This window comes from Phaenicophaeus curvirostris, chromosome 2 (genome assembly GCF_032191515.1).
Source record: "Phaenicophaeus curvirostris isolate KB17595 chromosome 2, BPBGC_Pcur_1.0, whole genome shotgun sequence".
Lineage (NCBI taxonomy): Eukaryota > Metazoa > Chordata > Aves > Cuculiformes > Cuculidae > Phaenicophaeus > Phaenicophaeus curvirostris.
In genome coordinates, this window is record NC_091393.1 from 105,724,363 (window position 1) to 105,745,680 (window position 21,318).

Genomic DNA, 21,318 nt, shown 5'->3' on the forward strand with positions numbered 1-21,318 from the left:
AGAGAAACTCAAGGGGACCACACAGCCCCAAGTCCTGCCGGCTGACAGGCAGGACGGTGTCACCAGAGGGTAGGGGAGGGGACGGCTGCAACCTCCAGGCTGGGAGCCATCTGTCAGCCCGGGAGGGGAGGGAGGGCGGCTGCTGCTTTAGGGAAAGAGGAGATTTTCTCCCGTTGTTTTTATCCTGCAGGACTCAACAAATTAAGCCCCCAAGAACTGCCAATCAACAGTTGATATTGGCTCAAATCCCAGAAGGCCCAGAGCTGCTGCAGTGCCGATTCCTGCACAGCCTGTTCCCTTGCGGACGCAGCTGCCTTCCTAGCAAAGCCCGCTCTCCGGAGCCCTGTCCTCCTCTGTGCCCATCCTCTCGGGCGGCTAAAAGCAGATACAGGAGACATGCAAGAGAGTTAAACCGGTGTTGCAGAACATAAAGCCCCTGGCAGCCCAAATGGTTACATCTGGTGATTCTGTGATTCTGTGATCTCTCGTCTTAGAGGCTCAGTAAGAAAGACCTTGAGAGGGGAGAACTACAGCTGGAGGAAGGATGGACACGGGGCATGGAAAGGCAACAGAAACAAACCAGGAAGAAATGGGGGTCTTGAAGGAATGGGACAGGCCACATGGGCAAGGTGCTGATGGGGAGATAGTGAATGGATATTAAGCTGCAAGAACAAGAACTACATTGAGATCTCTGTGGAAGGATAAATATACAGGGATTTTGGGGAGAGAGGAGAGAAGCTGAAGAGCTGCACACGGGGAGAAAGCAGGAAGAACATTACTGATACAAGGACCAAAGGCAAGAGACTGCTAATGGATAAAAGTGCTCGCCGAGGTCTTCACCTAGATCAGGAAGGGCTTAGCTATCCATACGTTAAAAAGAAAAGGGTTGGGAAAACCCAGTGACTTAAAGCTTTCCAGTGCAGGGGAGCCAGTAGGGACCACTGAGTCCTGGGGAGCTCTCTGAGAGAGGCACATGGCTCTTCCTTTCTGGAATTACAACAGACTTGCTGCACAAAGATGTGTGCAAACGGAGGGGTGTGTCAAGGGGGCCATACGGTGTCCTATGTCTTGAAGTGACTCTCCTAGAAGTGCTCAAGCAGATCAGACCAATAAAGAAAATCAGAGCTATTCTGCCCATTAGGATAGGCTAAAACCTGTCCCAAATCATACAGTGGGGTCACACCTCTGTGTGTGCATATAATTTACTTAGATATTGATACTACAGGTGAACAAAAATGCAGCCATTCATGTAGAGGGAGAAAAAATCTATTGAAAATAAATTTTAATTAAGTTACATAGTAGACCTCTATCCTAAAATTATTGGTTTCTATTATGACTTAATCAAATGCACATAACTATAGACAGGAGTTACTGTAAGCATTTAAATAATACAAGGATCTCTGGAATTATTTAGAAAATTAATTAAGAGTATTTGTCACTCAGCAGTGAACAACTGTTTGTGAGTCAGATGACATAAATACATTTTCATCCAAATTGGTCAGGGCATGGTTTTATTTGGATTTTTTACAAACCAGTCCTTTAGACTAACAAGTGAATGTTCAATCATCTCTAGACAATGAGAAAACAGATAAACCAGTGAGGGACTATCTAAATCTGGCAGTCATTGTCTTAAAAAGCAGACTAAAGGAAATACAATGGAAGAGAACTTACTGAACACTGCAATTTGAATGGTTTTGTATTAGTAGTGAAAGCAGCACATGTGATAAGGTCCGGGTCGTCGCCTTCATTCCACTGTGCCAGGATACTGTCATAATAAACAGACACGCCAGCCTTTGACAGTGCCTCCTGAACAGCACTTTCGATTTCGTTGTTGTTAAGGCAAGTAACATTTGAGCTGAGTGGAGGCTGTATGAGATGTATGCAAGAACCATTAATTCCAAGAGATAAGAGGGTTTCTACCGTGGTGTAAATGTCAATTGTATTACCATAGACAATGATGTTCCCTAAGGGAAAAAAAAAGGGGGAAAATTTCTAAGACATACAATGAAACCTTATTAGTATAACTCAGATGATAATAACACCAAATTGCTCTCTTTGACCCTCTTATTTCTCTGATGCTACGAAGCAAACAATGTTACCTAGCAACAGTAGCTAAGATAATTTAGTGAAGAATCTGTACAAAACATCCCACAAAGTAGGCAAGTATTTAATACAGAAGTATGGCATTCATTCTGACCCCATAATTTGAAATGATTTTGATTGAAAACCCTCTAGGGGGAAAAAAACCCCTCAATTTTGCTCATTCAAAGGACTGTTTTTTTTGGGGGGGGGGTTGCATGATGACAGCAAATTAAATACATCATGAACAAAAAAATCCACAAACTGTAGAAAGACCAAGTGATAGAAAACAAGCCATTGTGCAATATGGGAGACCACCGGTGCTACTGCTTCCTCCTTCCGCAAAAGCCTAATCTCCAGACAATGGAGACGCCCCTGCAGCCGTACCCCTGTGCCTGCTGCTTCCTATCTGCTGCCTTGTCTGGCCGAACTGCCCCGCTGAGGGGCACAGGCAGCTGATGTGCTGACAGGGAGCTCTGTGCTGCTCTTCGAAGACAGCTGCCTCCCTCCAGCATATGTCGAAGGATGCTCAAAACCTAAATGCCTCAAGTACATTGTCAGAACCAGTCAGCTTCCATCCTTGCACAGTGCCTAGAAACCAGCAAGCTTGTGACAGACATTTCTGATTACTTGGGATGAAAACAGCATTTGGATATTGCTGCTCCTTTTGCAGTGCATTGTCACTGGAGCAGAAACCACTGTTTAAACCAGCTCCACCTTTCCACACACTGGGTGAAGGGAGCTCCGATTCAAACCCACATCTCCCACCTTCCAAGGGAGTGCCCTTAACTTCAAGGCTGCAGGCTACATGGTAGGATCTTGCTGTTTCTTCTACTGAAGTGAAGCCACTTCAGAATGCATAGTTAAAGCTGAGAGTGAATGCATGAGGGGAATGCACAAGGGATGGGAGGGAAGCAGGTTCTGTGTGAGCACAATGTGGCTCTCCAGCCTAATGGGTAAAGCCCTCCTGGCAAAGAGGGAGGCAGAGCTGGGATGCCTCAGAGCATCTGTGTGTTTTATCTAAGGATGGTTTAATATAAAATGCAAACATTCGTCTGACCAGGGGCTGAAATGTGCTCCTCTCCTCCTTGTTCCTTGTCTCTTTGCTCAGAATAGGAACCATTTTTTCTGCTCCGTGATTCACAAAGCCTTCAACTAATCCATGCAAAATGGTGCAGCTCTCCTAGGACAGACTGGGGATTCCTTTCCCTGTAGCTAAGAACCGTTTGCTATGATGGCCAGAGCCAAGTGCCTGCCCAAGCAAAGGGGTCTTGTGTGCAGTGAGTGTGCACACAACCAACAGCTTTCTGTGTCTGTGCTGTGTTCAACCACCCCAGCAACCAGCTCAAGCTGCAAGGCCAAGGTAGAGGGAGGAACACTCAGCCTGTGGATTTTGACAGACACATTTGGGTGTTTCAGTATTCCAAGAATCTGATCTGTCAGCACAAGGATGCATCAAATGCACATTCCCAGTACATTTGATGTCCTGTATCTGGGCATCACCACTGGACAGTGTGTGCATTTATTGCTTTCCGGGAAATCCCTGGCACAAATAGGAAATAACTATACATCTTTATGACAGAGGACAGCATGGAGTTGGGAGAAAGGAAATTGCAGAAGAGTGACCACCCTCCCACGTGTCACTCTTTCAGGTAATGGAAAGCCAATTCACAAATCCCAGGCTGCCTCGGGCTTGTCCAGTCTCAGATAGAAGCTGAGGGATAACACCAAGGATATAAGGCCAGTGACGACAGATGATATGGTAGAAGTTGCTCTATGAGCTCTATAAAAATAACCTGTAGTCTGGCATTGAAGTAAAAGCATAGGGTGGAATGTTGGGAAGAAAAGTCAGTGTTGAAACATATGAGGTGTTTCAGGAATGGCCTTTAATTGACATAAACAGCAGCTGGCACTGGCTCCCCACAGACTACATGGTTTAACTGCAATTAGAAATCGTACAAAGACCTGACTTTCCTACATAACCAGCTTGATCTTGACTTTCGGCAGCATTTGTGTTCCTACAGGGCACGGCAGTAAGCAGCGATAAGCAGGTAAGAGTGCCTCCTGTAACCAACTTGCACATTTATCTCAGCATTGGCATTTATGTCTCGCTACAAGTGACAGCATCCCCTACAAACTAAATTTTATTATTTCACAGGCTAAACTAATTTCACTGGGACCATGTTTTACCGCATGAGACACAAAGCAGTACTAACAGAGCATCCACAAAGCCCTAGCTCCTGAGAATATTAATGATAAAAAATTGTTAACAGATGTTCTATTATTCCCCTTTGACTACAAGGTTATTTTACTTGTCTGTGTCAGTTTGGCTACTTGTAGCTGCCAAATAAACGTATCTCTTTGTAACTGCCAGAGAAAAGAATCGTCCCATGATTATAATGCTCAGAAGTGATGGAAAGCATATTTTTATGGTTTACACCAATGACCAGAGGGACAGAATAATTTTACCTGCAGATGTATTTATTTGAATTCAAGAGATCTTACTATTTTCCTAAAGGTAATACAGAATACATATAATGTGTGAAAATGGGAATTCTGTCCAATGTGTACACTGCTAAACTGACTTTCCAAGCCTGAAGATCCCTTTCTGTTGCTTGTTCCTGCCGGGATGCCTGTCTGTGGGCATTACTGTCCTCATGAGAGAGATAGAAAAGAAAGAAGATATAAGACTGATCCATTTTTCTCACTGTTGCAGTGGGGTGTAACACATGAAGTACACAAGCAGCACCAGTGGCGAAATGCAAACTTCAATATATTATTTTTTTGTAGCCTAATATGTTAATAGTCCAGTCAGAATGCAGTACATGGATGCTGACAGCCTCACATTACATTTATACATTTTCAGTTAGCAAGGGGTGAAAAACACAGGTAGCTGAAGAGGATGCAGTGACTAGGAAAGGGGAATGAGATATGCTTACCTAAGGCATAGCCTAGCAAAGTTTTATTCTGACTCTAAGGCAAGCAAGTCTGGGCAACTGCAATATCCTCACCGTTTGGCAGAACCAGGCTCATCAGAGGGAAGTTCAGTTATTGTATTATATGTTGGTATTTCTGTATATACGAGATCAGATTCAAGCTCTGCATTTCTCAAGGAAAATTAAAATTCTGGTTTATGTGGTAATATTAAATACAACTACATTAGTTCAAGGACAGCAATGCTCCTTTACTGACCTCTTGTAAATCAACAATTATGGTTTCTGCTTATTACAATATTAGTGGCTTTTTAGATTAGTGCTAGTGGCCTAGGAACTACAGATATTCATTATGGACTGAAATTATGTTCACTGGACAGATAGCAGTTCCTCAGGATGCTTTTATTATTTAACTACATGAAAATGTATCTCTCTGTGAGTAAACATAATAATCTTCCATGGAAAAAAGCAGCCATAAATAAAGACCGTTACAGTAGTTTTATCATTTATTACTAGAATGTCAGCGTTCTGCGGCAGAGCGGGCTCATTCATTTTCCACAAGTGGAAGCACAAGATTTCAGTGGCCCTAGCATGACCTGAATCTTTTTAGTTTGCAAAAGCTTGAGGAGAAAATCAGTATTAGCTAAAGCATCAGTGGCTCTGGTTGGTGATTCATGCACTGGAATTTTAATGCAATAGTATTCCTACAAACACGCTTTTAATAAGGCAGTAAACTATGTTTAGGTAAAGAGAAAAAATAATTGCTCCATTTTGGGCCATTAAAGCAGTTTTGTTCCTTACTCTACTTCCATCCTACTTTTTATTTTCATGGAAAGTGCAGACCTAATAGGAGATGAATTTCAATTAGTCACAATTAAAGTTATAGTAGGTTACATGCATTAGGCGGCTGGGTTTCATCAGAGAAACCGTAGCAGCAGAATCCGTCAGGGCTGGTGCTCACCCAGCTTCCAAGCCCTTTGCAGCAGGAAGCCCTTCTGGAGTGGCGAGTGACCAGTCTAGGGCAAAGGCCTCTGGCCCCAGGTTGGGGTGCCCCACTGCAGCCACCCAAGGAGCTGCCGGTGGCAGCTCACTGCTTCTCCCATGGGCTCCGTGAGCAACACCTTCTGCTGAGTACTGGCCAGCTTCTCCTGTCACCAATCCTGGCCTGAGGTGAGGAGAAGCCTTAGAGGAAGGCTGCAGCAACCACACTGCTGCCCCATCCTTGGTGGCACAGTCGCTGCCGGGAGCACTATAGCTTCCACCACGGTGTGCACACAATGCCTCCCACAAGAGCACATTACCCTGATCCTGGTCTACTTACAATCCGCAAAAATGCATCCACTGATCTCATCCAGAATGAAGTGCACTCAGTGCTCACAGAGGGAAGAAAAGCAATTAAAAACCCCTACCTTAACTCGTAATTCAAAGCTGCTCACAAAATCAGTGCCACCAAATGAAGATTTCATCCAATTAGGCTAATAAGACTCACATTGTGAAGCTCCGTGATTAACACTTTCCTTTAAAAAACTTCCAGAACTATGGTGGTTTTGAAGATTCACCCTCCCTTAGCCAAGGGTCTTTAGAGCTTATGTCTGCAATAGCAGAGCAGATGAAGTGGAAAGAGCAATGAAAGAGAACTGAAGCCAGAGGCAGGATGGGGAAAAAGAGGGAGATGTCACATCTCCCACAGATTGGCCTCATCAAGAATTGTGGATTTAGCTCATAACTAAAGCCAGTATAGTGCCTAATTAAGATATCCATCTTTACACCAAAACAATGAAATTATAGTTAATATAATATTAAATTAATATTAGTAATAATAAAGGTGTATTTGCTCCAAAGCAGATGAAGTGCTGCAAGGCTGCCGTTCTCCTGAAGAGTGATCTCGGGCGCCCTGCGTCCCAGCCAGTGGCTGGCCCTCAGGCAGTGCTCCTGTGCAGGTGTACTGGAGCACATTCCAGGACTGGGCATGCACGGATTTACATGAAAGACTAGCAGCAGCAAACACAGAAAACTAACAACCTCATCTGTTTATGCAAACGCAGCTGCACATATCAGCTGGACATTGGGTAGAACTGTGCGGGAAGAGGCTGGTATCAGCTGGAAAACAGGCAGAGCGGGACTGCTGATGAGGCTCTATTTACATGCCTGAGGCCAGGAAGCTGTTTGAGGAAAATGTGAGCGGAAATATTCTCATGTTTATTGTCTCCTTTCCTGATCACATCAAGACTTTGAAGATAATAAAGAAAATTCCAGTGTTTTGAGATCTTCCTTAAAGGTCTGCCAAGCAGGACATGAACCTTGTAGAACACCAAATAACTCCCAATTTTCATTATGTTTTCTACAAATGCGCCAGGTACACCACATCTTTAGGAAACTCCTGTTGTCCCACTCAGTCAACAGGAACTTTCCACAAAGACAGCTTTCCTGCTCTGAACTCCATCCTAACTCATACCCAGCAAATAGAACTGATGTTACATGAGTTTACTGTTTGGTCTCTTTTTCTGTAGCTGAAGGTTTAACTTGGAAGCCTGCATGATTCCAGATAGTTTCAACAGCATACACATTCAGTGAATGAACATACAAACAAAGCACACATGAACAAGCTAAGGAAACATACATACGGTAGACAAAAATCTGCACAAATGTGTTATTTTAAGGGTTAAAAAGAAAATATTGGGAGCCTGCAGTTCTACGTGAAAATCTGTAACTGACATAACCAAATACAAACATGAAACATAATGAAAAAAACACCACTTCCTAATTTAGTCCTGTTTTCTTTGTGTTACTCCTCAAATCTAGATATTTTTCTATACAACAGAAAAACACATCCACTAATGAAATTATTGTTTAATTGCCTAATTAATGATTCCATCCAGATTTGCATTTGGGACTCATTTTGTTTTATATAATAATTATAGATAATTAATCTATCTCAAGCCTTTCTTTCCTAGCTAAATATGCTGGGTATCAAAAAATGACAACAAGTTGTAAATTAATCTGGAAAACAAAGCACAGCAGATGAAAGACTTTGTTAGAATTAATCAGGCATCAATTATACCATGGAATTAAGGAAACAATAAGCCTAGAAAACATTTCTGTAAATGTGCACGTGATAACGAAAAACCTTACCTTCTGAGTTGATGACGTTTTCTTCCAGCCACTGCATTGCCTTTAAGCAGTCCTGGTCATCATTAAGAGTAAAATGATTGGATGGGACTTCTCCTGTGTATCTTTGTGGCCACTTACTTATGACTTCTCTATTAGTTGGGAGTTTACTGATATCTGCTCCAGTGGGAGACAGGACCTGAAAAAGAAGAATAAATGAATTAATATATAACATGTATCTTGGAGAACTGTTAGGAATAGTTTTAAAAAACAATGACACAAGCTATTTGACCACCTAGAGGTTGCTGTCCTTGTATATCCTGACCCTTCTTTACATCCAGAGGTAGCAAACACATCAGTGGACGCAGAGGAAATAGATTCTGAGTACACACATAGGTACACATGCATGTGTATATATTCCATAATTTCTGTGAGATATGGGTGACCATTTTAAACAGATAAGGGACTTCACAGCAAACAGAAGAAATGCATAAATATATGGCTGAAGGATCTCCACAGTTCTCTGAATAACATGTACCTTTAAATGACATTTGACAACTCTTTGTGCAGCAAGCCTGCCTCCTTTTTTTTTGTCAGCAAAAATCAACTTTCTAAAACAAGAGATTTTGTCCCAGAGAAAGGGACCAAAACCTGCCTGATGGCTAAAATGCCAAGACTGTTTGTCAGTTGTATATTGCTGCTTTACAGCAACAAATTCCATCTGAATTGTACAGAGCAAAAAAGGGGAATCTTATCTATGACTTCTATAGCACTGGTGATTGATGTCCTGAACAATGTCCTCGCTGTCAGCTAGACCAACTGAAATATTATTTGTTCATACAAAAACAGGCATGACATCAAAAGCCCTTACTTACTCAAACAAGTAAATCCTCTAAATCATAACATTGTAACAAATAATATTTTACTAGTCATTAATTCGACTGCTTACCAAATAAGGGACAACTTATAAAAAGGATGGGCTACAGACCCATGTAATAAACCAGAAATCAGATGATAAAAATAATTCTTTCCTATTTTTGTAGAGCTTAAAAGTGGGACTAGATGATGTTAAGTTTTATTCTTGAAGGCAGATAAAACCTGTGTTTTCCCTTGCTTTCTTTATCCTCTTTTCTCCTTCAGTGCACTTACTTCCCATAATGTATTTTGCAAGTCAGAGTTACCTCCAAACTTCTTTTTCTAGGGGCACTTGAAGTTGTTCAGCCCATACTTCAACTGTTGTTTTATCCCTGTTCGACAGTGAATATGGATTGTTGATTGAAGTGGAGTTCTACTCCAAACAGTGATTACAGAAAAACTGGGGCTTTCATGCTTCACAAATCTGTTGCACATGCACAGTCCAGATTTCACTATGGGGCTGAATACACCTCACATTCATGGTTGTGACCTACGGTGAATAGCACTGAAAAAACCTGCAGATGCTCAGTTTGATCTCCTGATTTTAAAGGCAAAATACCTTGCTTGTGACTCATATCCAAAACCAGCGAGGCAAAATCACTACAGGCAACACAAAATATGGCCATTTGGTTTACATAGATTGAAAGCCACATGGTGATACACTAGAAAAAACAAACTCTGGCCAGGATGTTCGAGTCGAAGCTGAGATGTTAGGGCTGGAGATGACCTTGATTCTACATTTCACACGTAACTAAGGGTCTGCTTCAATCTCACTGGAAACTTAACTGTGGTACAATAACATACAGCACCACGCATGTGCCTAGGCATGGTCATCATGTTAGATGAGTAATTTAATTTGATAAGGAATTCTCTCCATTGCCAAAACTAGGTCAAATGATGTTAGACCAGCTGGAGTTCAGCCTCCTGTGGCTGGGACCACATGTCAATCGGGCCTACCCTTCAGCAGGTTTAGTGGTCCTGGTAGCAAAAATACTGGCAGCTTTGCTTAATATCTGATAGTGAGCAATGACATCGAGAAAATGTAAAACCTCTCATCTCCTTCAAATTGTACAGCCACATTGAAATAGCACAGCCTGCTACACTGAAGGGCTGGAAACTTTCTGGTCATATACTTCCTAAAGATGACAGCACTTCTTTGCTAATCACAGAAACACTATTCACCGTAAAACCAGAATATGTTATTATTTTGTTTTACACTCTGCACACAATCTTACCTGGTATTTCTGTCCTGTACAGAGAACAAGGTAGTCATACGGTACTTTTTTCTCCTTGGAAACAACTACATATTTGGCAGCACGATTTATGCCAGTCATTTTACCAACCACAACGTTAACCCAGGAACAAAGTGACATCTGTGCATAATCTTCATCATTAAAACAGTGGCTGTGAAGAAAGAATATCTGTAAGTGACATTTCAGCAGCTGACAGCAGGCATTAATTAGACATCTGGTGAGTTAGCCCAAGTCCCCTAGTGGTTCGAGTCTGTTCTCTCGCTGTGAGGTTACCACAGTCTATAGTAAAAGATTAGTCATTATGAAATACTCGGTTACAAATTGACAACTTTCTGCTAAAACCAAACAATCCCTCCCAGCACCGGGCCATACAACCACAAATTTAAAAACAAAATCAGAAATACATGCTTTACTCTGCTTTTTCTTTGCAGGCTGATGAGAGGAGGAGACTCTTGCACCTGCGAAGAAAATATTTTAACAGTCCAATTATTTCTCCTCTATAGAACTTGTAGAGAACCATAGAATCACTAGGTTGGAAAAGACCTTTGAGATCATCAAGCTCAGCTGTACCTGTCCACTACTAAATCATATCCCTAAGAACTTCATGAGACTCCCTTACAAATTTTTTTCCACTTTTGCTTCATTTGGTATTCAGCTTCACCAGTAGCGACTATGGTGGAACACGAATGCAATGAAGGCACCACTGGCATTGTAACACCTGTGTTCCAACGTATTAGTCTGAAAGGTTTAAACATTAATAGAAAGCTAGGAAAACATTTGTCAGAGCTAGAAGTAAAAATTAGCAATATCAAATTTTCTCACAGTGACCCCTTTCCAAATGAACTTTTCCAAAACGCAAGAACAAAAAATTCTGAAAACACACTGAATTGACCTTTGACCCCTAAACTTTCCAAAGTGTCTAAGATGTAACTGAATTCCTCTACAAGACACACTGAATATTAACAGGAATAACATTAGCTCTCCAAAAGGAATGAGTGAAAGAGAGAGACACAAAGAGTGCAGATGGGAAAAATATTGATCTTGACTAATTTGTAACAGAACAACAATTTATTCTTCATGGAACTGGGGAAGCAAATTCTATAATTTCAAAGCAATAACCCTCATTGCAAGGTAACAAACAATATAAAGGTTTGTCTGTTTCAGAATCAGAGCTTTGTGCTACATAGTAGTTTTGGTTTCCAGGATTTCTGTCCCCAAACATCCCATGGACTAAGTGTTGTCCACATTCTGAGCATTGTGCTCTGGCAGTGTTAATTCAATATCAGCACCAAAAAACTTAGGAACTCACTTGTTGATTTTGAAAACTGTAGGGAATGTCTGCTTTTGCAGCTCTTGCATTTCAGAGGTGTTACAGCATGTTTTCAGTGTAAAGTGTAACTTATATCCCTATGCATGATGAAAGCATCAAAGATCTAGAAGCTGCTATTTAAAAAGCCAACTTTGAAGCCAAATCCAAATGGAAATAAAACCCTCTTTTATTGCCTCAGTAATGAAAATTAAAATAATTTCCAAAGGTCTTATGACTTAGAGTATGCCCCCACCCTGCCCAACTAGGTAAGTACCAGGATACTTATTTTATTATTGCATTTGTACTAACCTCTCTGCTTAATAGGCTTCTGGAAGGACAAAGATTCCTGAAGATAAAATACTTCAATACAGATGTACAGCAAGCACATCATTACAAAATGCATGGAGGACCAGTGAGATCACATTTGCAACGAGGTCCGTTGTGACCCTTGAATACCACTGAGTCTTGCAACAGCCCATTATGAAAACACACAGTACACTGTTGACCATTCTGCAAATCCAGCTAGTCTCAACTCAATGCCTTCCTGACACCGAAAACTTAAACCAGGCAAAATTCTGTTAGATTAGGTTCTTTCAGAGAACTCAAGATTAATGCTATTCCCCAAACCCATTTATAGCTTTGTAGAGGGATGAACTTAAAGGATCTAGTGAAAAAAATGCAACAGGTAGTTAAAAAAGATAAGTCGCTGATTTTACAGAGATGTCTGGCTTCTGAGATCAGAGTGCCATGGCAAGAAAATGGAACTTGCATGTCCTATATGAAAGGAAGCAGAGTCTCAGCACTTCCCACATATGAGACAAGATGGGAATGGCCCATAAAAAAATCCTGGGGTTTAGCGATCAAAGTTACTGCAGAAAAAAATATTCCATCTACTAAATAAAGCTCATTGCCGTTCAGAGGCTCAAGAGCTTTACTTTCTATTGATACTGTGTGCTGAAAAATATTCCACTTCCTTCCTGAGGACTAAATGTAATATGATTAAATAAAAGTCATGGACGCCCCATCCCTGAGGTGTTCAAGGCAAGGTTGGATGGGGCTATAAGCAACGTGATTCATTGTAAGGCGTCCCTGCCCCTAGCAGGGGGATTGGAACTGGACAGGCTTTAAGATGCTTTCCAACCCAAACCCATTCTATGATTCTATGAAACAGAATGTGTCTCAGCTCATGTTCAAGCATTTGTAGCCTTTATATTTTACCAGGGACTGCAGCAGAGAACACTAGAGTGAGACTCAGCACTAACAGCTGTTATCTTGCCAGCAGCACCAGAATATACATTCTAAACCAGAGCTGATGGTTATACATTAATTGTTGTTAATGACTTCCCAAAGGTGTCATACATGATTCCACGGAAATAAATAAAGTTGCTTTCATGACCTGAAGAATTCTAAGACTGAATAACCAGTCTTTCTGAGGTGTTCTACATCCTCCGTGCTCACAAATACCAGAGGCAAATAAATAAGGGGAAAAAACCACTGACAATTCCAAACTGTAATCATGCAGAAATCTATAAATAAAATGGACATCAAGGACAAATGAGGGTTTTCAAAAGCACCTTTATAACTGAGGTGTACAGCTCCCAGGAAACCGATGCTCCAAAAATCACAGGGATGCTTTCAAAAATCATACCCTGCCGAGTTCAATTTTCACTCTTAATCTGCGTTAAATTTTAACAGCTAATTCTAGTGACACAGCCATGAACTGCAACTTTCTGTCAGGAAGGATGTTTGGCTATTACAACTCTTTTTTACAGTATACTTATGAAAAAGAGTACATCAACAAGAGTTTATGTGAGTATATAACCCCTCCATATACTAGATTTGTATTTAAACACACCTCATTTGACAGTAAAACAATTAATTCAGGTAACTACTTATGAAATGTTCCTTGACAGGGCAAAACTTCAAACGAGATAAGGTGGTTTTAAACAGGGTCACATCACACCATTTCCATGTCTTGTGGAGATTTCATTTTTAAGGTTCAACAAGCAGACACTGAGTTGTTCTGCCATTTAAAGAGCTGGCCCCTTAGTGCATTGCTGCTCACTGAGTAAAAGATTTGGTAAAACACAATGTGCTGCAGGTTCCAGAATCACATGACAAATCTCAATAAATTATACTAAGTTCGTTCTCCAGCTATTCAGAGTAACCAATTCATTTTAATTCTATGCTTCTCAATGTCCAGGACAATCACGTCCCTGTCTACATTGAGGATTCATAGTCACTATTCTAAAATAAAAGATAAATCCACTGAAACAAATACACTAAATTCAAGTGAGAATTACATACTTTGAATTTTAAGGAGGTAAGATTTTGTCCTACTAAAAGAAAGAGAATTTACTTATTGGCAACAAAGGAGACCCGTGAAATGTGTGACTGCTTACTAGACACAAGTATGCTCATCTTTTGCAGCCTTCCCTTCAGCTGTTTTGCACCAGATCCATGGATCTGTGAGCCCTGGGGAGGTCAGCATAAGGGACAGCAAGCTGGCTAGGACTGGAGAGAAACTTCCAAAGTCCAGTAGCCGGCACGCAGACACTGCACAACCAGCAGAATGGGTGCACCACAGTTCTTCCAAATTTATCAACAGCAATAATTCTAAGCTCTCTCCTGCACACCCAGCAAAGTTCCCACTGTCATCAGTGAGGTCTGCATCTCAACACACGGCTCTGTAAGTGGGTCACTGGTCACATTGCTAATATTAATTCCTACCTGTTCTTTTGTTCAGCTTTATTTGGAACAAAACTTATGGAAGTTAGAAGTAGAATAACATTTTGAAAGCAAGTATACATATTTTTCTTTATTCTAGAGATCTAAACAATCTAAGAAGTCTTGAAAGCAGAGATCAGTGGTATAATCCAATGGATTGCTGTCCTGAAGTTACTGCTGTAGCAATATTTTTCTACTACTAATTATATTCAACTGATTTTACAGGTGAATGCATGTTGTACAGACTGATGGGGCTATTTTGAGGGTCTCTGTGTATCTATCTAAAATTCAGGGCAAGTTCACAAGGAATTATGAAGTCTTATGTTTTCCCTCAAAGATATGGAAGTGTTTAGATATTAAATCAAACCTGTTAATTAAAAATCTTCTATGCTTGGAGCCTCGTAGGTCTTTCCGTGGAAGGCCATGAACCGAAATCAAGGTCAGATTGTTGAACTTCAGATGCGGACTGTGGAAAGAAAAATAAAATGCCACAGTACAAGCATGCTGCAAGTGCATTTCAATACATGGTTATACACGGTGTTTACAGCTGAGCGTCCCAATCCATCACTGTGATTTCCGAGCTGTACAGTATCCAACACAATATTGTCTCACTCCCAACAGAGACAGACTATCAAGTAACGAACAAGCTCTACTCCTAAGGCCTTCTGGCAGAACTTACCTTTCATGACTACAAAAGGTATTGTAAGACCACTGAGCCTCTGCTCAAATATCTTTGTTGTTCATAGCTCACCTGTAAGCAAAGATGTGGCTGCAGGAGAGGAAAGAATTTCTGACAACTGGCAATTTGGCTGCTTCCTGCAACAGGTCTGCTGGAATTAGGAGGGCATATCAAAGGAACAGCATAGATTTTTATTCCATTTTCAGGAGGCTACAGTACATAATTCCTTTATGCAGGCCAGGTATAAAGTGTTTTATCATTTTGCTAAGATGCATGTGTCTTCCCACACAACAAAGAAGCATACTTTCCACTGTAGTTTCATTAACTCTGGGGCAGGGAGACAAAACTGACATTATGTTGAACTAAATGTGATCTGACATTTAAAAACAAATAAATATTATGAGTAATTAAGCCTCCTAATCTTCCAGGCTTTCTGTAAGTTAAGTATGGATTGATGCAAATGGTACAAAGGAATCAGAATGTTTTTTATCCACCCATGTTAATTTGTTATTCATACATTTAAAAAAATATATTCAAACAAAGTTAAAGGTCATACTTAAACCAAGGAATTTCAAGGTTATGGCTGCCCATCTCAAAATGCCTATTAATAGTTTAATTCTGGATTATGGATTATCTATGGTAAATCTCCATACACACTCATGCTGAGTGCAATGCAATAAATAACCTTAATGTAACAGAGTTCATATATTTATACAGATTATGGGCCTGATTCTCATTTAAATTAAGGTCACTCTGCAGACGGGGGTGTAAATAGAATTTGCTTTTCATTTACGTCCGCATTATGCTGAGTGAATGATACAAAGTGATCTTCACGTAAATGAGAATTGGCCCAATACATTGAGCTGAATTTGTAATGTACAGAATGCCTTCTGTACTCATGGGGCACTCCTAGTAGGGTGCAGATGTGAACAATTACAATAACTTTACACACCTAAACAGTATGACTGCTTGGCATTTAGCTTACACGTAATTATGAGGAAAATTCCTACAAAACAGTACATAAACATCCTAGACATTCTCCTGTCTTGCTTGCCTTCACAACAATGAAGTTTCTTTTCAGTTTAGAGCTGAAATCATCTCTGTAGGTGCTGCATGGCCTTCTGCCAACAGGTCTCCAAATCAAATGCTACAATAACATTTATTTTAAATTACATTAACAGTATTTAGGGTTAAAATGTTGCAAGCGAGCATCAGAAAAATGGCAGAAGGAAGGTCCTGGACCATTTTAATGTGGTTCTTTTGCATAATTGTACTATGATGCACTTTATTGATCTGGTCACATTCTATTTTCTTCCACAGATGCTCTACTTCTATTTAGCCCATATGCAGTCATCCAGTATTTCCACAGTCATATGGTATTTGTTCAGTTCTTCCCCATTGAGTGTGAGGCTTCAATTCAGACCTTTCACTCGGTACGATTTACTAACTAATGATTTACTTCTACCTCAGTGCTCCCATGGCATTCCCATATGCCCCAAACTTTAATTCATGTTTCCCATTCATTAATCTTGTAGGCATCAAAATGTTGATTAGCATCTCCTTAGAACAGTGTGATGAAATGAGTCATATCTTTGATTCCCATTTTACAATGAAAAAAATCAAGGCACAAAGAAAACTGGATTAAAGCTATGGAAAAAGTGCACTGATGTTGGAAGCAGAACTGAAGAGACCAGGAGATCGGTACCTGGCACTGCCCTGTGCTCAGAGAGTGGGCACACTGCCCTCCTGGTTCAAGAAACAGTAGAGCTCCATGCACAACTCCATATGAATAATGGCCACGTTTTCCAATAGAGAGGTAAAATTCTTCTTCAGCTAGGAATCAGCATTAGTTAAATGTTTAAGCACAGGCTGCCATTTGCAAAAATTATCAGAATCTTTAAATAAAATAAATATAAACCACAGCATCTTGTATTACAAAAGCTTGATTTCAGAACTGTGGCTAGTATGGCTATCCATAGGGTCTGAAATCTATATACAGGCACTTAAATAGAAGCCTGAAAACCAGAGGCAAACTGTCAGTGCTTAGCCATGGTTACTGTCAGGCACTGGCACAACACAGAGTTACAGGGAGAGAACACGTTTGAGGATTCTGACCAGAGACTGTTATGCACATTACCACACTCTGTATCATCCTCCCCTTTATGCAGCATTATTATTTCTAGGCTAACACAAGGATGGTTTATTTACTACGGCTTTTGACTCCTTGCTGATGCCTAAAAGCTCTTAATAACTGAAAAACAACAAAGGCTCTGAGAAACAGGGAATGCACGTTGGAGAGTGAATGTCTTATATTCCTAATACAAAGTAGGGTAAAAGCAGAGGTTCCCATTAGGTGAAAAAGTCTTCAAGTTAAGAGCCTGAACCAACGCAACATTAAAGAAGTGCACCTGCATTTTAGAAGCAAATAATTCCAGCAGGGATTCATGTTGCTGTGGATACAAAGGGAAGAACAGCTCAAAGATACTGGTAAAGCAGAGAGGGATTAGAGTATCTAGGGAAATAAGCAAAAGGTTTCACTGCACAGCTCTAGAGAGCAGTGACAAAAGTAAGTCTGAACACCCTTCTCCTTGAAATAAAACAGGATTGCCACCTCACTGTGAGCATAATCAAAGGAACAAACACACTAAGTTTTAGTACATCATTTATAGATACCCCAGTCTTTGTGAATCTGACAGAATTTCCTTGCTAATTTTTCTCAATTTTTTGCCTGATGTCCATTTTTTTTTCTGCTGTGTGCGGTGTAATGATGTAGGCTTAGATGGTGGAAACTGCCCAAACAAGTGATTTAATTAATTGCTTTCATTAAACCCCTCATTATCACAAATAATAAGTCAAATCCCTTTTGTAACAAAAAAAAAACCAGTGCGGTGAAATAGCCTACATGAACCCAAGCATTTCAGTTTATTTAAAATGAAGTGTTACACTTTTAAAAAATTATTTTTCCAGTAATTTATAAAAACTAAAATAAAAAAGGGTGCCAGAAGATAATGTTTTATCTTGCTACCAAAATTGTCAGCTACACATTCTATTCTCCGGTATGCACAATCTTTAAACAATATCTTTAATATCTGGAATTATAACTTATCCAAAATAAGTCCTAATTATACTGAAACCTCAACTTTGCTGCAGCAGAGCATTTGTAAAAATGGCAGCTTCAGATCATTCTAAAAATGATACCAAATACTCTGCTTTCAGCATTGGATACTGAGAATTTATATGTGATAAATTCTTGAATTAATGAATCTTTGAAATCAGAGAAATCTATGTCCTGCAACAAAAAAGAACGTTCAGATTTTTGTGGGAAGGAAGGAGCCCAGAATGAGAAATGATGATGAAAGAACTGCAGCAGGCAATAAGTTGGTGTTAAAGGCACAGAAACTTGAAGTGCCTAGGTACAACTCTCCCAGTAAAAGGCAGATACAGACAGTAGTTCTCCTTTCTGCAAGTAATATAACAATTTATGCAAAGTAAGGCTTTTTTGTAAAGAACGATCAGTACCCTGAACATTTCAAGAACAAGCCATCAGAACGTGACTTGGAGAACAGACACCTCCAAAAGGAAAAGAACAATTTTCTAGCTCTACACAAAACTACAAATGGAAACTCTCAGCTTCATAAAGGTTGCTAAGTTTAACACAGAAACCCCCATTTGTTCATGTTTTCACTAAAGCATAAATGTTACTTAGCACTACAGACTTCCTTCGAGTAATCTTTACAAGTAAAGTGTTTTCACATTGCCACTATATTAAATTGCTCTTTTTTTTCTGCGTGGACAAAGCCCATTGCTTTCTCTGCCAGAACTATAAAAGCCTTTACCCTCATCTCCACCTCCTCCCCCTCTCCCGGTGATTACATGTGACTGGTAGGAGTAAGAAGCAACACAAAATCAAGTATGAAGATATGTGAAAACACAGTAAAACCATTTCCCTGTATGATGCTACATGTTGCCATTCTAGCAGTATGAAGGCTTTGCAACTGATCCTACACCACTCGGTTACTAAGCTTTTAGTAAGAAAGTCAGTAACAGAAGCAGACGAATGGGTTTATTGTTTGTATCAACAATTACCAAAAGCATCTGCTCTTAAGAACCTTATGTAAGTGCATCAATTACAGACCTCTGAACAGGATTGCTGCTTAACTGCTGACCAACAGATGTCCATCTAGAAGTTATCCCTCATTAATTACAGGTAAACAAAGATAAGCTAGTTCTCCCCAGGATCAACCTTAGGAAAAAGTGTTAAGATCATGAATGAATTTGCATGGGGTAAGAAAGGCATTTTCCATGTATTTGTTTGCTCTATAAACTGTGCCCAAGACGACTCTTTGTCCCCAGACCAGCGACAGATCTCAATTATTTTATTAATTTCTTGGGTTTTAGGTGGCTTTACATCACCTCATGATCTCGATTTCTCACTGCACACGACCAAATGTGACTTTTTCCAGTTTCTTCTTTCAAACTCCCATTCATATCATAACTCACTTTTTTGAAACTACTCCACTGCCTTTCTGTCACTGTCACCACTTTTACCCCTTTTAAACATCTTGCATTTCCCAGCAACTGCTTTTGCTTTCCTCACCTACATCAAGTCAGCTTTCCTGATTATTTTTTGCACCACTCTTCTTGAGTGATCGTGGCTCTTTACTGTAACTCAGTTAAGTCTCTTTCCTTTTGTTAGACTAATTCTTTTCCACGCTTCGCTTCTCAACCCATAGTGACCTTCACAATTCTACCGCTAAGCTCTTCTCCCTCCCTTAACCACTTCTCATTAACCGTTCTTCTCGGAACTCCCTTTGACTCTGCACCTTCTGGTGCTTACACAGTGCACACCAAGCCTATTTCCTCCTTTAGCGTAATATCACTTCAGGCTCAATTGTGAGCTGCCTTAACATCCTGCATTGAGAAACACTGCAAGCATAAACTGAATTTTTGTAGCAAAGTGCAAATCAAATTATGGCTCATCTGACAACCCAGCTACGGATTTCTCAAGAGGCTCTTTCAAAAACTATAGTATTCATTCAAGATCTGAGGTATTTCCAGTATCTAGCTTATTAAAATAAGCGTGGCAAAGCCCTTACACTATGAATTGTTATGTGGCAGCAAAGAAACATCTAAAGAGCTCTTTCCTTGGCCCATACAAAATACATAGCTGAATCAGAAACATCAATTTCTTATTGATGGGTTAGAAACTTCATCAAGTAGTCACTTCGGAATTAAGACTACTCCCCTCAGGAGTGTAGCAGAATCAACAGCCCAGCTGAAGTGCATCTACACCAATGCACACAGCATGGGCAACAAGCAGGAGGAATTAGAAGTCATTGTACGGCAAAAAAACTATGATATAATTGCTATCATAGAAACCTGGTGGGATGACTAGCATAACTGGAACGCTGCCAAGGTTGGCTATAAACTCTTCAGGCAGGACAGGCGAGGAAGGAGAGGTGGTGGGGTAGCCCTCTGTGTTAGAGAGTGTTTTGATTGCCTTGAGCTCAATAACAGTGATGATAGGATTGAGTGTCTTTGGGTAAAAATCAGCAAAAGTGGCCAATACGCAGGTATCATAGAATCATAGAATCAACAGGTGGGAAGAGACCCACTGGATCATCGAGTCCAACCATTCCTATCAATCACTAAACCATGCCCCTCAGCACCTCATCCACCCGCACCTTAAACACCTCCAGGGAAGGTGACTCAACTACCTCCTTGGGCAGCCTCTGCCAGTGCCCAATGACCCTTTCTGTGAAAATTTTTTTCCTAATGTTCAGCCTAAACCTCCCCTGGCGGAGCTTGAGGCCATTCCCTCTCATCCTGTCACCTGTCACTTGGGAGAAGAGGCCAGCTCCCTCCTCTCCACAACCTCCTTTCAGGTAGTTGTAGAGAGCAATGAGGTCTCCCCTCAGCCTCTTCTTCTCTAGGCTAAGCAACCCCAGCTCTCTCAGCTGCTACAGGCCACCCAGCCAGGAAGAAGAGGCTGATGAGATATTCTGCAAGCAACTGAGAGAAGTCTCACAATTGCCAGCCATTGTCCTTGTTGGCGATTTCAAGCTAGCAGAAAGGAAACAGTCTAGGAGGTTCCTGGAGAGTGTGGAAGACAACTCCCTAACAAAACTGTTGAGTGAGCTGACTAGGGAAGGTGTCACGACAGACCTGTTGCTCATGACCAGAGAAGGGCTTGTGGGAGATGTGATGGTTGGAGGACACCTGGGGCATAGCAATCACAAGATGACAGAATTCTCAGTTCTAGGAGAAGTAAGGAGGGAGATCAGCAGAACAGCCACCTTGGACTTCCAGAGGGCA

The 21,318-nt window shown here is 40.7% G+C and overlaps 1 protein-coding gene across 2 annotated transcripts in view; it reads right to left on the minus strand.

Annotated features, from left to right (window-relative positions):
• The window catches only part of CFAP61 (cilia and flagella associated protein 61), a 110,243-nt gene that overhangs the window by 26,121 nt on the left and 62,804 nt on the right, over positions 1–21,318 (minus strand). For both annotated transcript variants that reach the window (XM_069850303.1, XM_069850304.1), the window contains 4 exons: positions 14,692–14,790; positions 10,271–10,439; positions 8,145–8,319; positions 1,672–1,964 (listed from right to left, as the gene is read on the minus strand). In XM_069850303.1, the coding sequence (XP_069706404.1) occupies positions 1,672–1,964; positions 8,145–8,319; positions 10,271–10,439; positions 14,692–14,790 (736 nt within the window). The remainder of the gene's footprint in view (positions 1–1,671; positions 1,965–8,144; positions 8,320–10,270; positions 10,440–14,691; positions 14,791–21,318) is intronic.